Genomic DNA, 13,023 nt, shown 5'->3' with positions numbered 1-13,023 from the left:
TCTCTCATCTGTTTTGTCTTGTCTGTTGTATTTACAGTCTGGTGCCAGGTGCATACGGCCTTGCTTGCCTCGCCTTGCCGCGTTCAGGTCGCGTTGCTTCGTCCACCTGCTCCAGAACTACGATGTAAACCCGCGCGCGCCTCCGTCTGGAGATCGCTGCTCTTGTACTCCTACATACCTACGTTTTCCTTGGAGGCTGGCGGAGAGCCGGCCGCGTCTGGAAAGCTAGCTACGTTGCGGCAGTAGCAGCAGCGCTGCCCACAGAGGGCATAATGTTGAAACATCAACCAAATTTTCAGAGGAGCCGACACCATGTCCACTTGATGATCTCGCGTCTATGAGTTCTCCTAGGCTCATTCAATCGACACTGCAAAGCACCACCCACACGCATCTGTGCACCTGTCCTTATCTACACTTTGATGTCGATCAAGAAGCACACACCTCCTCCCCCGCAAGCAGCCAGCGCATCCGCACTTCGGAGGAGCTGCATACATATCCACTGATGCACCGTACCGAGCCGTCCGTCTATCCTCCACTTCCCCATGGGCAGCAGCTTCCTACATAGCTTCCTACACCAGCTCCCCGTTGCAGCAAGGAGGCACGTGATGCTCTGTCCATCCCAAAGTCCCCCAAAGACACTAACTATAAGAAACGCAAATACAGCAGCATCATCACACCCATCGCCACATTTCCCCCCTCCCCTCGCCAAACTCCCCTTCTCGACCCGACCCGCGCCATCATCACGGACACATCTTCCGCTCCTCACACGGCAAGCGGCTCCGTCTACTCCGTCTACTCCGTCCAATCAGCGCACCTAATCTCAGTTCGCTACCAGGATGCTCCTGCAGGCGCGCAGCGCAGCGCGCAGACTGGGCTGGGCTGGGGGAAAACGATTCGTGGAGGCGAGGGCGAAGGCGATGAGGGGCGGGTGGGCGGGCTCGGCCGCCGGAGGGAGGGAGGGAGGGTGCGCGCGGCGCGGTAGGGGCGGCTGCTGTGAGTGGGTGGGTAGGCACATGTGAAGGTTTGGAGAGGGTAAGGCGGTTGTGGATGGGGTTGATGGGGGAGTGGAGGGCGGGAGTTTGTGGATGAGGATGAGGGAGCGGAAGGCGAGGGGAGAGGGGGAGGGGGACAGGAGGTTGTGGTGAAGTGAAGTGATGCGCGTGCGGCTAGTTGAGAGACACTGCTCGACTTTTGGTGGTTGATGGAGAGAGATGGAAATGTGAGATGAGTAACGGTGTAGCTGTTCTGGTCGACAAGAGGAGATGGAGGGCCGTCACTTCAACCATTCCATTTCTCCTGACCGGCCCGTTGCAAACCACGACGACATTCGAGCATGGCAAGTTCGGCCACTTTTCCATCCTCTGCCACCGAACTCTCTCCATCAGTTCACCCGTAGACCAAAAGCGACCAAACACCCTCTCCTCGAGACTTCGATCTCCACCTACAGAACAAAAACTCCACTCCACAGACCCCAGCACCTCACCACCCACTGCCACGCCCACCTTCCCTGCACACTTCCCTCCCCTCCCTCCGCCAAACCCCAACCAAACCCTCGCTAACCAAGCAATCAACAGTCAGTCAGTACCGCCACGCCGAGCGTTGCCCTGCCCTGCCCTGCCTCGCCTCACCCTCGCCACGCCACGCCACGCCGCGCCGCGCCAGCAGTCTTGTCCCCGACGAGACGGCCCTCAAACGCACCCAAGAAACGCTCTCTCATCAGCCCCCCTAACCGCTCTGCATCGCCACGCCTGTTTGCATGACTGGGCATTGCGCCACAAACACCTCTCGACTCGTGAGCGAGCGGGTTGTTGAGCACTGACCTGACCCGACTTGATTGTGCTGCCGTGACAGACACAGAGGACTTCGCCATGTCCTGCCTCATATTGCCCGGGCGTGGACATCTGCCCTGCCACGCCACGACCAGAACCACCGCCGCGCTTGGCGTCGTTCAAGAAAAGAAGCGGACCCGGACCCTTTAATCACGCTTTTTTGCTCGCGAGCGGCTGGGCGGAGTAAGTGCCTGCCCTGCCCTGCCCGTCTCGTCTCGTCTCGCCCTCGTCCGCCAGGCGGCGCTCCGCTCCTCTCCGTGCCGTGCGTCGTGCCGTCCTCTTGTCCTTCTCCACCCCCTGTCTTGTCGTTGCTGAGCTGCTGGGATGAAGCGGGTAGGGTGCTCTGCTCGGCTGGGACAGGGAAGTGTTGGTGGTGGAGGAGGAGGAGGACGGGAGTCAGGTGGGAGGGAGTTGTGCAGGCCTGGACGGACCCTCTGGCTCCGCCCTTGGCAGGCCTGGCGGCGGCGCGGCGGCGGCGGTAGGCCTGGTGGTGATGATGATGTTGGAGTTGGGTTCGTTTCGTGTGTGATGGATAAGTGGAGAGATGACGCCAAGGTCGAGGGGGATGATGATGATGCTCCTTTGCTTTGTAGAGAGAAAGTTGGTGGTACATGATGGATGGTGTTGAGGGCATGGGGCTAGGTACTTTACCTGCTCATAGGAGAGGTCGAACAAGCTTACTTTTTCTTCCTTCTCTTTCTCAATCACTTTTGCTCCTTTCTCTGCTTGCACACACAACCCTATTTCCACTCACCGGGTGCTCCCAACGCAACGGACCATCGTAAGCCGAGCCTGGCAGAAGCGCAAACTCGGTCAACAACGACCTCATCGTGACAAGCGCTCGCCCAGACCCAGTCAGCCAGCCCAGTCCTCTGCTTCAGCGCAAGCCAAGTCGCGTGCTAGCCTGAGCCGCGTACAGCCAAGACCTTCGTCATTAAACATTCCTCGAAGAAGCGTCGAAGAGCCAAAGAAGGCGAACAAGAAGAGCCGCGCGGGAACCAAGAAAGCAATCAAGCGCGCGGGGGGCGGGCGAGTGGGATTATTGGGCCAAGAAAACAACAAGACGAGCGGCCAAAGAGCAAAACAAACCGAGCCTCCTCGTGGCGCGCTCTTGTGTTTGGGTTGGCTGTCCTTGTCCGGAGACTTGTCTCCCACTCTTCGACTTCGTTGCTTTCAGTCCTCCTCCTCTTCTTGGCCAACACGACACGACATGGCAATCAATACTCACCACAGCTGAAGAGAAGAACTTGGCGCCATGATCGCACAACACAGGCAGCCCAGCCCCAGCGCGCCCAGCCTCCGAAAGCTTGGCTGCCTGCTTGTGGTCGGGTCAAAGTCGATCCACGGGGTTCTATCCATGCAAACGTGGTGACACAACCATCGCCGGCTGCCTACCACGCTCGCCTGCCTTTCGCGAGATGATTGGCTGCCGTCGTCGCTATTATTGCTGTTGCAAAACCACTTGGCTGCTGCTGCTGTGTCTCCTGCTCCTCTCCGCTCACCTGCGCTGCCCTGTTGCTTGTGCGTCCGTGCCGTGCTTTTTGCGGAGCGTTTCTTGCCTGTTGACAAGAAGAAGATCACGCCAGGTGATGGACGTTTTGGGATGGTGGTGCGCTTTCTGCGCTTGGCCTGCCTGCTTGCATTCGCCTTTGCATTCGACCAGCAAAAGACAAATGAGACAAGTTACTTTCTCCGCGGACACGTCCACTGTCGCCGCGGTCGTCGACTTGAAAATGGATCATCTCGAAAGGAATGGTTTAGTGAAATTTGGGAGGCTAGAGAGAGCAGCAGAGGGAGGCCTAGCGTAGGTTGGTAGGGATGAGCAGAGCAAAATTGCCCGTTTGGGAAAGAGGTCTGTGTGGCGGGCGGAGACGAGGGATGGAGGCAGTCAGTTCAAGAGGGAAACAGGACGGGACGGCTCGGCTACAGAGGGACAAGCAAACACGACAGGATGCCCAGAGGGCGGAGAGGAGAGGAGGGGGCGTCGGCTGATGACTGAACGACCGTGTTGTCTTCTCTTTGTGGCAGCGTTCGCATGATTTGCCTTGCCTTGCTTGGACGTCGGAGAGGTGTCCGCAGTTCCGACTCGGGGGCCGGCGGCTCGGCCAAGCACCAAAGGGCGCCATCAGCTGAAACAGGTACGCGGTCCAAATCCAAGACCAAGACGCATCCTCAGCGAACCATCTGCGCAAGCGCTGCCAAGAAAGGGCAAGAAATTGCCAAGCGCGTTCGACTCGGGTACGCGGGTGTTGTTCTCTCGATAATGGGCTCTTGACGAGGCTGGCCTTGGTTTTCTCGGCCTGGTTGGAGGCTGACATCTGTCCATCGTCATCGTTGTCGTGTCTTGCCCAGTCTCCAATATCAGAAGCAAATGTTCCACCATTGATGCAACAAGACGTTGTTGGACTGCTCCCTGGCTTTCAAGTCTACGATAATCTCCACATGCACAGGACTTTACATGCTCACGCCTTGGCCTTCGCCTGAGCGGCTCCGCTGCCCTTCCATGCGCTTAGAATGAGGTTGACAATGTGCTCGACGTTGGTACCATTCTTGACCTGCGCGAAAATGGTCGGGCCTCCCTCCCTGCGTCATAACTTGGTTAGCTCTCCATGCTGCAGCAACCCTTTTGGGACGGTCCGACTCGACTCACCTCATCTTGCGCGCATCCCTTTCCATCACTCCCAAGTCGGCGCCAACAATCTCTGCCAGATCCGTCTTGTTCACCACCAGCAGGTCGCTCTGCGTGATGCCGGGCCCGCCCTTGCGAGGAATCTTGTCGCCGCCGCTGACGTCGATCACGTAGATGATGAAGTCGGCCAGCTCCCTGCTGTAGTTTGCCGCCAGGTTGTCGCCGCCGCTCTCAATCAGCAGCATGTCCGTGTTGAAGTCGCGGTGCAGGTCCTCCAGCGCCGCCAGGTTCGTCGATATGTCCTCACGCACCGCCGCGTGGGGGCAGCCGCCCGTCTCAATCGCCCGTATCCGCTCCGCCGGCAGCGCCTTGTGCCGCGTCAGGAACTCGCAGTCTTCGCGCGTGAAGATGTCGTTGGTCACCGCCGCGATGCTGTACTTGTCGCGCAGCGCGTGGCAGAGCGCCAGCATGAGCGCCGTCTTTCCCGAGCCTACTGGTCTGAACGGCGTTAGCATCGTGTGCCCGTCGACTTGTTTGCCCACCCACTCCTCGACCTACCCGCCAATGCCAATTGTAAAGGCGCGCTCCGCCCAATCCCTCCCCTCGATGATGGGCATCTCGCGACCGAGGTAGGAGCCAGGGCCCTCGAGAATCTCGTGCGTGTGGCCATGGTCGGCACCGGCGTGGGAGTGCGAGACTCCTCCATCGTGAGAGTGCGTCTGCGCCATTGTCGAAGGATGCGACTCTTGGGGTTGGGAGGGAAATTAAGTGTCGTTGGAGAGCGTGGAGAACGCGTTCTCCGCGTCATGGGTTGGAGTGGGGCAGGGACGTGGGGTCCAAAGCGTTCTCCCGGCTTGGGCCTGAGCTTTCCGATCTAGACCTCATCTCTTGGACCCTCTCGACGACTTTTTTGTTTGGTATGTCTATCGCCCTGAAAATGAGGATATACCTTCAGGTACGCATGGTGGCATCGTGTATATGTCATGACAAGCGCAACTTCGGTCCTGTCGACCAGAAGGTAGGTCAACACCCTCGTGCTCCTCTTCCAGGTTATGAGATGCAGTCTTGTTTCTGTTGCATCGAATGCTCCTGATACCTTTGAGATGTCTAGAGGCCCATCATGATTCAATCAGGATGATTCCACCGTATAGAGACTACGCCGTTGCTCGAGGATGATCTTCAACACGTCCACATGTTGAATTCCGGCACTCAAGACCACCCACCAACGTGCTTTGACAAGTCGCCGAGAAATGAGAGCTTGAATAACAACCGGCTGCTCCCAAGAGACAAAGTACCGATTCGAATTGCATTGTCGCAAGCACAGCTCTGAGGTTGTCAATTCTTACCGCAAAAGCAGGGATGGTTGGCAAGTTGTACAGCTCAAGACCCTCGACGCGCCCGCTCCTTTTATACCCTTAATCGCTTTACGAACTGGCACACTGGCACGTGTCTCAAGATCACCTGCAAGTCTGGTCACCGTGCTCTTTCACAGGTCATTCGCAGCTTGCCGCGATCGGCGAGATCCACAGTCATTCGGCCAATCGTTATGTTGACGCAACTCCCAGTTTGGATCGAGCATCTGATCGGCCAGGTAAGAGCATTGGACTCACGGACCAGTCCTCAAAGCTATAAAAGGACACTTGGAACTCCTGGGAGTTCGGTATCGACAGAGCCATGAGCACGTTCATTGAAGGCTACCTACTTGGGAGCCCACTCTGCTGCTCACCAACAGCTCAAATTTCACTGTTTCTGGCGGGCTGGCCTGTTCACATTTCTGTCTCTACCTCCGGCGCTTCTAATACATCTTGTCAATTTTTTGAGAGCCAATGCAAAATAACTACATGGAGCAGCATCCCAAGGTAACGATGTGCCATGTTTTCACCACGCCCTCGGATTCAACATCAGAATCTACAAGAAGCTTGATGCGGTGTGCTGGTGGACGACGACTGACAGGTTTGTTCTGCGCTTCAAAAGAATTGACCAAACAATGCAGGGGCGGTCATCCACCCCCAGGACAGAACCCAAGGACAGTGTTCTGTCTTAGAGTCGAAAATCGCAGTTTATCGTACCACTGGGAGTACAGACTGTCTGGATTCACGGCTTGCAGCCGAGGATTCCTTTGTATCCAGAACTGAGAGTCACAAGCGGCAGCCAGGAGGGCGAGGTAGTTACGCCTCGCTCGACGCCAGTCAGTGCTTGAAGAAGAAGTTGTCCCGGAAGTTCCTGCTTCGTCTCCACTGGGAAAGACTCGAGTACTCAATCACGTACCAGTCTAATCTCTCGCTGGATTCGTTGCTTGAAACACAAAACAAAATCTACGCGCCAAGAATGCTGGACAACATCAAGGCATGTTGTCGTGCTGCAGATAGAGGTCTACGGGTAGCCTCGTTGCGAACACACTTCACATTCCGCAACGAAACAAAGTAAAACATTGGGGTTGTAGATCCACACGCAGTCGGCCTTTGCCGTCTTGGAACGGCCGTCTGCATTCTGACGACGGCTCGAAAGTCTGCCTGCGAATCCTCCCTGGACGATTCACAACGCTCTTTAAATACTCAGAGAAGCTGTCACAAGCAAGCAGGCTCTTACGCCTCACATGACACTTGCTGGACGCCACACCTCAGCCAAGTGACTCTGCTATCCAAATAAATACGACTGCTCATCCTGCGTCCAGGGAGAAGGTCTGTAACTTCAGTCTTCCCTTTTTTCATAAGTTCCACTGCCAGAAAAAATATGACTTCTGGAACTTGGAGGAGAACTTTGCGCCATTCAACCGCATTGTATCATGACGTTGAGCTGCGTCATTGTTGCTTCAAGATTCAGAAGGGGAGATACTCGCAAATCAACGCCAGAACCCAAGACACAGAATTTCAAGCAACCAAGCAACTGAAAGTAAGAGCATCCAGCAGATCCCTTGATGTTGGAAAATCTCTACACTCTGCTTTGGTCTTGTCCCTGGGTGTCAAAAGTTGCTCCTTAAGTATCGAAGATTGGAGTCACAAGCAGCGAGGCAAGCTGCCAAATTGCACATGACTTATGATTGCGAGTATGTCGCCCTAGACATGTGTCAAGGTAAGTTTCCTCGTGATCTGGCATAGATCAAACCGCAGCATGCCCTTTGCGGCTCATGCCTTCAAAGTCATTGCGCCAGCCTCAAATCTGCCATACACATGACGTCGCAGCTCGTCCGTTAGTGGAGTGCCATGATGGTATCGATTATGAGCAAAGCTGAATGGTACCTTTTCTTTCTACCACGTCTTGCTGCTTGCTGCGCCGTGACGCAGTCTTGCTCGAGCGCAAAACGGCGACTCCGTTCCTTTGACCGAAAAACTCCAATTGCCACCCCCCAAAGTGCGTCGATCGCCTGTGCGAGGTTTCAGGAACCACACATAGTGCCTGGTAAATGACTGAATGGCAACCATGGAGCCGGTGTCGTTGTCATGCCCTCTAGGACCACGTCAGAGCACCTCCTTATATACTGCAGCTGGATGGCACAGACCGCAGGTCACAGGAGCGAGGCAAGGCAGGCGCGCCGAACGCTCCTTCTATAAAAGAGAGCTTTGAACAGCATGTGGATCTAAGACACGTCTCCCGATCGGAGAATTCCTCTTGAATTTACCATGCTTGGAACAACGACGGTCCACTTCTGAGCCGACCACTGGGCCTTGCGCAAAATCTCTCTCCAATGGAATCACCAAGTAGGTTGCTTTGAATGCAGTGTCGAGTGGTCATTTAATGACACACTCCAGCATCATTGGCTCGTCTTGAAGCTCGTTTTCATTACCCAAATCTCACAGCATACGACAAAACTGCAGACCACACTCCCTGGAGTCCACAGATTCGATTTGAGCTGCGCGCCAATCAGCCTGAAGGCATCGGACATTTCACCCACGACAGTGGTCTGTCTGTGGTTCTCCTAAGGGGCCAACCAGTATCGGTTGAAGAGGAAGGTTATCCTGCGCTGGCGACGGCTTTTGAGTCCTTGCAAATCTAGAGCGAAGGTGTCCCTTTAAATACTCAACTGAAGTGGATAGGAACGCTCAATCAGGCAGCCATCACTGTCATGTGCATTTCAAGTCTGCATGAACCAAGCAGCCTTCCACGCTTGCCAGTTCTGATGGTCGGCTGTTCCTCGTGTCCGGCCCAAGGGGAGCTGCTTTTCCTCGCAAGGTCAGTGCACATACTTCTCCCTTTCTTTCAAGACTATAAAATGCACTGCTCATGGCATGCCGTCAACCTCCAGGCGATGTTCACACTTGCAGTCGTGAGCCCTCGATTCCTCACCGTCACTGCCGGGAGTGAATGGCAGTCAGATACACTTGGACAGGGAATATGAGAGGTGGAGGACTTTCGTTTGTTCATCGACGTGCGAGAGGTGACGAGACATCAACCACATGGCTGGGGGAGTCCAGCATTGGGAAATGTTGTTTTTCATCATCAAACCGTCTCGTAGCCCGCCATCAGCGTCGCCAACAAGAACCCCTGGAAAATGCACACCCCAGCTGCCTCCGGAAACTATTATGTCAACCCCAAGCCGGCAAAAAGTGGAAGCCTTCGATGGTCGACACACAACCGCAGTCTGCCGCTACGATTAAATTGGCAAGCAGGCGCTGCTTGACCGCGCCGTCATGGTCGACCTCCTCGAAGGGTGCGGGCTCTTTAAATACCTCCCCAAATACCTCCCCAGGGGTTGTTTGTCACGAGCGGACAGGCAGGCGCGGCAATGAGTCAGCTGCCGCTATCACGCGCCCTGTCCGGCTGCAGTGAGCTCCAACCAATCCATGTCGCTCATGTGTGAGGCCAACGCGCCTTTCTTGCCTCTCGCGCTGATACATAAACTCCCCTGACCAGAGCCCCTTTCTGAACGACCAAGCAACGGGCTTGGTGTATCTGGCATCAAGTGTACACCACAAGGGATACTTCTTGTCGGTCTCTCGGCTTCCGCGGTTCGTAACCTCGAACACTGTTGGGTCTTTGGAGTCCGTGAACAACCCACACTCTGAGGGAGCAGCCGGGCTTATCTTTAGCAGAATTTTGCAAAACGGCAGTTCAAGCAGTGTTGAAAGCCTACGAGGCACAGAATCAGCACAGCTCAACGCTCTACGGCATCACTGACCCACGTTGAAGTTTTCCGTGTCAAAAATCCATCATCCCTCGAAAAATAATCCGAACCCCAATCCCCCTCCAAGTATAAGGATACGAACATCCCAGGCAGACAAAAGTACGGCTGAAGCAATCCCATCTTACAAGCAAGCAGTAAGAGAAGCTTATGTTATTGGACTTGTCGTCCTCAAAACCACCGCTGTCCATCAAACCCCCTGGACGTCCAAGGTGCTGGTTTATATACCCAACAGGCCACCACCACTGAACACGCATGCAAGCAGATAAGCACGATCGAGATCAGCTAATGATAGAATCAGAATCACAAGACCAACCAAACGAAGTGTCCAGTCACGCGCCTTCCGAGCCCGGAACCAGCGTAGCGCAGCGCAGGAAGCAGCGCGTCCTCCTGATTATCCAGTGCTCGTGATGAAGCCAGTTCGCTTACACGTGGCTGCGATATTCGCCTTTCTCTAGAATATAAAAGGAGGGAGATTGAAGTTGCTTTCGATCTTCCAAGACGGGCGAGTCCAGCGTTGACGGTAATCGACAAGAGGAAGCGATCGACTTGCTTCAATCACTGGAGGATCAGTACACTACGAGGAGTGTGGGCGAAGCACTGAGGAGCGGATATGGGAAACTCGCTAGGCAACAAACTAGTCGTGGGGCGAAGATCTTGATGAAGCGATGATGCGTAGAGCGAGGACTTTGAAATGACGATTCAAATCATCATGCGCTGTCCACAAATTGGTTGGACAAGACATGAAGTGGCGTAGTGTAAAGCAAGATCTGTTTCTCAATTCTTCTGGTGCTGTTCAATCCATTGACTCTTCCTTCGCAAGCCAGACATCTGGTTTAGCAAGAAAGCACCATCCTCCGCACAGCCTCCCATTCTTTACTTTCAATAATGGTATTCCCGTCTCCCTCAATCCTCCCCAATTCATCCCCAAACAATCTCACTCCACCATCTCACCCCCTACGCACCAACCTCCCTCGAACTATCTCTCTCCCCACCATATCCCTGTGCGCGCCTCGCCCGCTGCGCCTCGTCATCCTCCGCGCCGCCTTGCTGCTCGAGCGGTTGCTGCGGCGAGTCGGCAGCCGTCTTGTTGGTTGCGTGGTCGGTGGTTGCGGACTTGGTGGCGGTGCTGGGGTCTGTTTGGCTGGTGTTAGCCGGGTTGTGCCAGGAAGATTGTGTGCGATTGGTTGTCCATCGGTTGGAGGTTGGGGATGATGGGGCTCGAGCGGTTGATGGTTGAGTTGGGGGAAAGATGTCATTGAAGTTGGGAGCAAGCCGAAGCTACTGCATGTGGCAACGACGAAACGACGTGAGGTGGGAGGCTATGTTGCGTACCGCCGAGCTGGCCGACCTCCTTCGCGGGCGGGACGGTGAATTGCTTGATGGATTCGTATCTGAAGCCGCCATTGGTCAGCCTTTCGTTTCGAAAACTTTGAACAAGTGCTTTCTCTCATTCGTGCTTGTCGAACACGGGGAGTGCAAGTTGCTGGATCGAGGGCAGACGGCGTGCGTAATGATCGGGATAAGGAACGAGAGGAGGAAAAGGGAGACGAGATATGACGGTAGGTATGCGAGCTACTTACTGCGTCGACTGGCCGCCGGGTGCCGTCTCCATGAGTTTGTCAGACATGTTGGGTAGTTTGGTCGTGTGAGATGCGCGGGGCAACGAATTGGGCTTCGAGAAGTTGATTGCTTGGAGGCAGACGTTCAATTGAAGGTTGTAGGTGAGTGTGGAAGCTGGTTTGAGGGTTGCACCAGGTTTTAAGAAAGAGGACGTCAGGTACTGGAAGAAGGAAGCTCTTGCTTGGGTGGATGTTGAGGTAGGGAGGGGCAAGGCACCGATGACGTATGCGACCAGAGAGCCGCCCGCCAGCGAACACGCACGACCCACTCACATGTCCATGGCCAGTAATTCGAAGACGACTTTTACCCTTTCCACCAGCGAAGCATCTGAAAGTTACTCCTAGCTAGCCCTTGCGAAAACGTACCATTCCCCAACGCCATTTAGACTCCAGCCATTGGTCAATTGGCGCCCTGTGCAACGCGTAAAAAGAAAACATGCCCATGACGTTTGAGCAAAACCAGTCGATGACGACGGCTCAGAAATCGAGGCCCATTTCATGACTGCCAAAAATTAGCAAGAGAGTCCAATTGGACATCCAGACGTCCTTACCTCTCGTAGATGCGCATGAATTTGGCCACAAAGGCCTCGAGATGGAAAATCATCTTGCTGCCCGTCTTGATGCGGTGCTCGTAGAAGGCGCTCCACCGCACAACGTCGGCCTTGATGTCATCGTCGCACAGAGGAATCAATTTGAAGGTGAGGGTCTTGAGGATCGTCGTCGCCGGTATGCAGTGCGTGAGCAGGTCGTAGAGCTTGGCGCGCACCTGCAGGATGCGCGCTGGCGAGCGCTCTTCCTTGATTTCATAGGCAATCTGCCCAATGAGCGCTTCCCAGTCGGGCGGCGGAATGGGCGTGTCTTCAGAAACGCTGTCGCTGCGTTGGTGTTAGAATGATTTGAAGACGAGACGCGAATGGACTTTGCTCACTTTTGCGCATGCACTGCTTCCAGCATGAGCAGCGCCCTCCTCAAATTCCTGCCGCACTCCTTTGCAATCTTGCGGTTCAATCCGTCAGCCTCCTTGTATCCCTCCTTCTTGCCCACATTCTTCAGCACGTCGACAATCTCAGCCTCGGTGGGCGCCGCCACCCGCACCAGAAGCGTACGACTGCGGATCGGCGCAATGATGTTGCTGGTGCTCTCCGCCAGCAAAATCAGTCGCAAGTTGGGGCTGTATTTCTCCATGGTCCTACGCAGCGCGGCCTGCGCGTCGCGCGTCAGGTGGTCCGCCTCGTTCACCACGACGACCTTCCATCGCTGCCTCGCGCCCAGGTCGACCTGTTGCGTCTGCGCCACCTCCTTCAGCAGGTCCTGAACAACGACTCGATCGTAGTTTCCGACATCTGATGGTGTGATTTCGAGGTGGTAGTTGGATGCGACGACGTTGAATTCGAGCTTGCGGTTGCTCGTTGTCTGAAAGACGCGCGCGTCGATTTTGATCTTCTCGACGCCCGGGCCGTACAGCTCCTTCAACGTGCTCATTATTCGGGTCTTTTTGCCTGCACCAGAGGGACCGTAGACGAGAAGGTGTGGAAAGTCATTGCTGTTGGCCTAGGACAGATGAAGGTCAGAATTGTGCTTGGCAGCAGTGGGTTGAAAGAGCTTACAAGCGCGCGTAGACGCTCCGACAAGTCATGGTGGTAGGTGAGCTGGTCCAGGGAGCGAGGACGGTGCTTGTCGACGAGGAGGGCCATGGCGAATGTGGTGGTGATGAGAGTTGGTGGTGAAAGCGGCCAAGTCGCGCGGCAAGAAGGGTCGACGCGTCGGCGCGCGTCTTTAATTGAGCCGAATCGGCCTCAGGCAGCCAACCATCTCACCACCATC

General features: G+C 55.3%; 3 protein-coding genes across 3 annotated transcripts; all 3 read right to left on the bottom strand.

Moving 5' to 3' along the window:
- Positions 1–4,303: 4,303 nt before the first annotated feature.
- Positions 4,304–5,186, bottom strand: BKA78DRAFT_231730 (CobW/HypB/UreG, nucleotide-binding domain-containing protein; the record flags this gene model as incomplete). The annotated part of the gene is made up of 3 exons (XM_066883782.1): positions 4,304–4,412; positions 4,480–4,956; positions 5,017–5,186. Coding segments are annotated over 3 exons (756 nt in total), but the record flags the coding sequence as incomplete, so codon positions are not given.
- Positions 5,187–10,342: 5,156 nt separating this feature from the next.
- BKA78DRAFT_376461 (uncharacterized protein) lies at positions 10,343–11,359 on the bottom strand. Its single transcript, XM_066892827.1, has 3 exons — positions 11,161–11,359; positions 10,913–10,971; positions 10,343–10,713 (listed from the first exon to the last, which is right to left on the bottom strand). Exons 1-3 carry the CDS (start codon positions 11,205–11,207, stop codon positions 10,535–10,537), a joined length of 285 nt encoding a protein of 94 aa, XP_066749879.1. The 5' UTR covers positions 11,208–11,359; the 3' UTR covers positions 10,343–10,534.
- A 49-nt stretch (positions 11,360–11,408) lies between these two features.
- Positions 11,409–13,023, bottom strand: BKA78DRAFT_20889 (activator 1 38 kDa subunit). Its single transcript, XM_066883648.1, has 4 exons — positions 12,807–13,023; positions 12,128–12,750; positions 11,751–12,074; positions 11,409–11,701 (listed from the first exon to the last, which is right to left on the bottom strand). The coding sequence occupies exons 1-4, from the start codon at positions 12,891–12,893 to the stop codon at positions 11,677–11,679; spliced, it is 1,059 nt and encodes a 352-aa protein (XP_066749878.1). The 5' UTR covers positions 12,894–13,023; the 3' UTR covers positions 11,409–11,676.

Source organism: Phyllosticta capitalensis (assembly GCF_038381095.1).
Source record: "Phyllosticta capitalensis strain CBS 128856 chromosome Unknown BKA78scaffold_1, whole genome shotgun sequence".
Lineage (NCBI taxonomy): Eukaryota > Fungi > Ascomycota > Dothideomycetes > Botryosphaeriales > Phyllostictaceae > Phyllosticta > Phyllosticta capitalensis.
Note: the sequence above shows the minus strand (reverse complement) of the source record. Positions and strands in the feature narration are given on the sequence as shown.

What these genes read in the sequence shown, in the direction of transcription:
- BKA78DRAFT_376461 (XM_066892827.1), bottom strand. Translation starts at nt 11,207, where the DNA reads ATGTCTGACAAACTCATGGAGACGGCACCCGGCGGCCAGTCGACGCA. An exon ending in CCCGGCGGCCAGTCGACGCA is followed by an intron (nt 10,972 to 11,160) that starts GTAAGTAGCTCG and finishes TGGCGGCTTCAG; the next exon opens with ATACGAATCCATCAAGCAAT. An exon ending in GGAGGTCGGCCAGCTCGGCG is followed by an intron (nt 10,714 to 10,912) that starts GTACGCAACATA and finishes CCAGCCAAACAG; the next exon opens with ACCCCAGCACCGCCACCAAG.
- BKA78DRAFT_20889 (XM_066883648.1), bottom strand. Translation starts at nt 12,893, where the DNA reads ATGGCCCTCCTCGTCGACAAGCACCGTCCTCGCTCCCTGGACCAGCTC. An exon ending in CGGAGCGTCTACGCGCGCTT is followed by an intron (nt 12,751 to 12,806) that starts GTAAGCTCTTTC and finishes CATCTGTCCTAG; the next exon opens with GCCAACAGCAATGACTTTCC. An exon ending in GAAGCAGTGCATGCGCAAAA is followed by an intron (nt 12,075 to 12,127) that starts GTGAGCAAAGTC and finishes ACACCAACGCAG; the next exon opens with CGACAGCGTTTCTGAAGACA.